The 2,931-nt window shown below is 52.4% G+C and overlaps 1 protein-coding gene across 1 annotated transcript; it reads left to right on the top strand.

Moving 5' to 3' along the window:
• The first annotated feature begins 248 nt into the window (after positions 1–248).
• On the top strand, positions 249–1,943 carry LOC139440304 (serine/threonine-protein kinase MARK2-like). Its single transcript, XM_071219441.1, has one exon. The coding sequence runs from the start codon at positions 249–251 to the stop codon at positions 1,941–1,943; it is 1,695 nt and encodes a 564-aa protein (XP_071075542.1).
• The last annotated feature ends 988 nt before the right edge of the window (positions 1,944–2,931 follow it).

Here is a 2,931-nt window from a genome sequence, read left to right as displayed (position 1 = left end):
TATATATTTTATATATCATATATTGATATATCATATATTTGTATATTTTTATAATTTATTTTATAATTTCTTCATACACCTTTTTATTTTTTGTTTTTAATTTGTCCTTTCTGTTTTGATTTTTATTTTTTAATTCTTTTGATCCTTTTGTTATTTTTATTTTCTTGATATTTTTTTTCTCAAATTTTTGTTTATTTTTTTATTTCATTTTATTTTCTATATTATTTGGTCTTTATTTTGAGGTCACCATGTCTAAGGAGTTTTTGGCCGCCTTTGGCAAGAAGAAGGACCATACCGGTGATTACATATTCCTGAAATCGATTGGCAGGGGGTCCTTTGCCGAGGTCAAACTGGCCCGGCACTGGCTCACTGGGACCAAGGTGGCCTTCAAAACTATTAGCCGGCGGGGCTTGACTGCGGAGTTTGAGGAGATGAAATCACTCAAGACCTTACACCACCCGAATATTATAGCATTGTTTGAAGTGATCACCACCCCAGACAAACATATTCTTTTCATGGAACACGCGGGCAGAGGCGACCTGTGCGATCACCTGCAGGAGTGCGGCCGGATAACTGAACCCCAAGCCCGACCCATGTTCAGACAAATGATCTCCGCCCTCCACTATTGCCATCACAAAGGCATCGTACACCGTGACCTCAAGCCTGAGAACATCCTTCTAGATGAGCACCTGAATATCAAAGTGGCGGACTTCGGGTTCAGCAGGGACTTTTCCAATTACAAGCTGACAACATTTTGTGGCACCCTCCCCTACATGGCCCCGGAGATTCTAGAGCGCCGAGTGTACGATGGCCCCAAGGCGGACGTCTGGAGTCTGGGGGTCATCCTCTACTGCATGGTGACGGGGGAGCACCTGTTTGTGGGGGACACTGCTGGGGAAGTGATAAAACAAATCCACAATAAAGAGCTGCATCTACCAGACTTCACCTCAGTGGAAATTCAGGAACTCTTGCACAGAATGCTTACTGTTGACCCCAGCCAGAGACCCACCCTAGATGCCCTCATGAAAGACTCGTGGGTGAATATGGGTGAGGACGAGGAGATGAGGCCCTACAGTGAGCCTCCCTGGGGGGACATTGACCCCCAGGTAGCTCAAATTATGAGGGACATGGGTTTCAAAAAGCAGGAAATACAGGACTCTTTAACGCACAATAAATATGATAGGATCATGGGAACCTACCTGATCCTCAAGACAAAGACCACCAAGATGCAGGGCTGCACCATAAAGGTAGGGCCCTGCCCCTCCTCTGAGCCCAGCACCAGCACTTCCTGCAGCCAAGAGGTGGAGCCCTCCATTCCCTCCTCCAGCCCTGCATCCAGCCTGGACTCAAGCTCCAGCACTTCCCTAGGTGGCAAGGAAGCCAGCAAGAGAGATCCCCCACCCAGAGTGGAAGTGAGGAAGTCCGCCCCGCCACCCAGCCTGGACTCCAGCTCCTCCCTGTCCACCTGCATCCCAGGAGAGACGGTGCCTGCGCCCCCACCCAACCTGGACTCCATCTCCTCCACGTCCACCTCCATCCCAGAAGAGACCTTGCCCGGACCCCCACCCAGCCTGCAATCCAGCTCCTCCTCGTCCACCTCCATCCCAGGAGAGACAGTGCCCTCTCCCCCACCAAGCCTGCAATCCAGTTCCTCGTCTTACTCTCCAGCCCTGGAAGCAAGGACCTCCACCCCCCTACCCGGCCCACAGTCTGGAACTGCCACTCCCAGCCCAGCCCTCCAGTGTGGCCCTGAGGGCTCCCCCACCACCCACAGCAGCAGCACCAGCAGGTCCTTCCAAGTTTCAGAGCTGGGTGGTGGGACCCCAGGCTCTCCCTCTGGCCACCGCCATCGCCGGCAGGGCATTGCTCGCAGGGTCCTCAAGTTCTTTTTAAAATGTATTTGCTGTAGGCCGTCCACTAAGAAAAGAGTTACTCCGGTGTAACGTTTAAAAATTGTGGACCGCCTACAGCAGATACATTTTAAAAAGGACCTGAGGACTCTGGGCCCAACCAGGGACCAGGAATCCACCAGGGACGCGGTGGCTTGCAAGACGACATCCCATAGACTGAGCCACACCAGCGGGGCCACACTCCCTACCACACTCCCTACATTTCAAAAGCTGAACCTGAAGTTACTCAGCTCCAAGGAGGCCAGTCACTGGTGTGGGAGACAAGCCAGAGGTGGCAAGACAGCTGAGGGTAGAGCGCTACCAGACACACACACACACGCTGTGTGTGCACGTGAGAGAACTTGGTCCTCAGGACCATGGACTTGAGCAAACCACCACAGCGTTCCCGCACGGGATTCATAGCCTTCTTGTGGCCTTCAGAAGAATCTTAAGGAGGACGGCCTGGAGCCCCTGGAGGTCAGGAAGAGAGGCCAACCCTCACTGCGGGCCCACCCCTCAGCCCCCACCTAATCAAACCTCAGAGACTGGACTCTCTTCCCCGGACCTTCTCCCCTCCCCTGCTCTCCTTTGCTCCCATGTTTGTGGGGGTTCTTATTAAAGGTCTTGGTTTTGCTACATTTTGTAATAAATTAGAAGCTCCAAAAAGATGTACTGGACACTCTGTTTCAATTCTTTCCGCACAGAATTGGGGCGGGGCATCCTGTAGTCTGAGAAGCCTGTAGTGGTGCAGGACTTGGGCTTTATTAGGGTTACTCCCAGCAGTAACAGATGTGGTTTTGCAGGGAAAAGGCCTGCACCCAGCATGCTGGGCCTGTTCCAGACACCAGGGCACAGCGGGGGTGAAGCAGGCAGTGTCTCTATCGTCACACAGCCCATAGCCTGGCTGCTCTGTGACATCAGCAGGACCCCCCTCTCCTGACCACCTGGCTTTGCTGCCTCCCTCTGGGCTGCTGTCAGTCTCAGGGGGGCTGTCCCTCCATACAAGTCAGACTTGTAAAGCTCTGGAGGAAGGGCGCTCCAG

The sequence above is a fragment of the Desmodus rotundus genome, chromosome 10, assembly GCF_022682495.2.
Source record: "Desmodus rotundus isolate HL8 chromosome 10, HLdesRot8A.1, whole genome shotgun sequence".
NCBI lineage: Eukaryota > Metazoa > Chordata > Mammalia > Chiroptera > Phyllostomidae > Desmodus > Desmodus rotundus.
Note: the sequence above shows the minus strand (reverse complement) of the source record. Positions and strands in the feature narration are given on the sequence as shown.

Excerpts from the sequence above, each read along its gene's own strand:
- LOC139440304 (XM_071219441.1), top strand. The coding sequence starts at position 249 with ATGTCTAAGGAGTTTTTGGCCGCCTTTGGCAAGAAGAAGGACCATACC.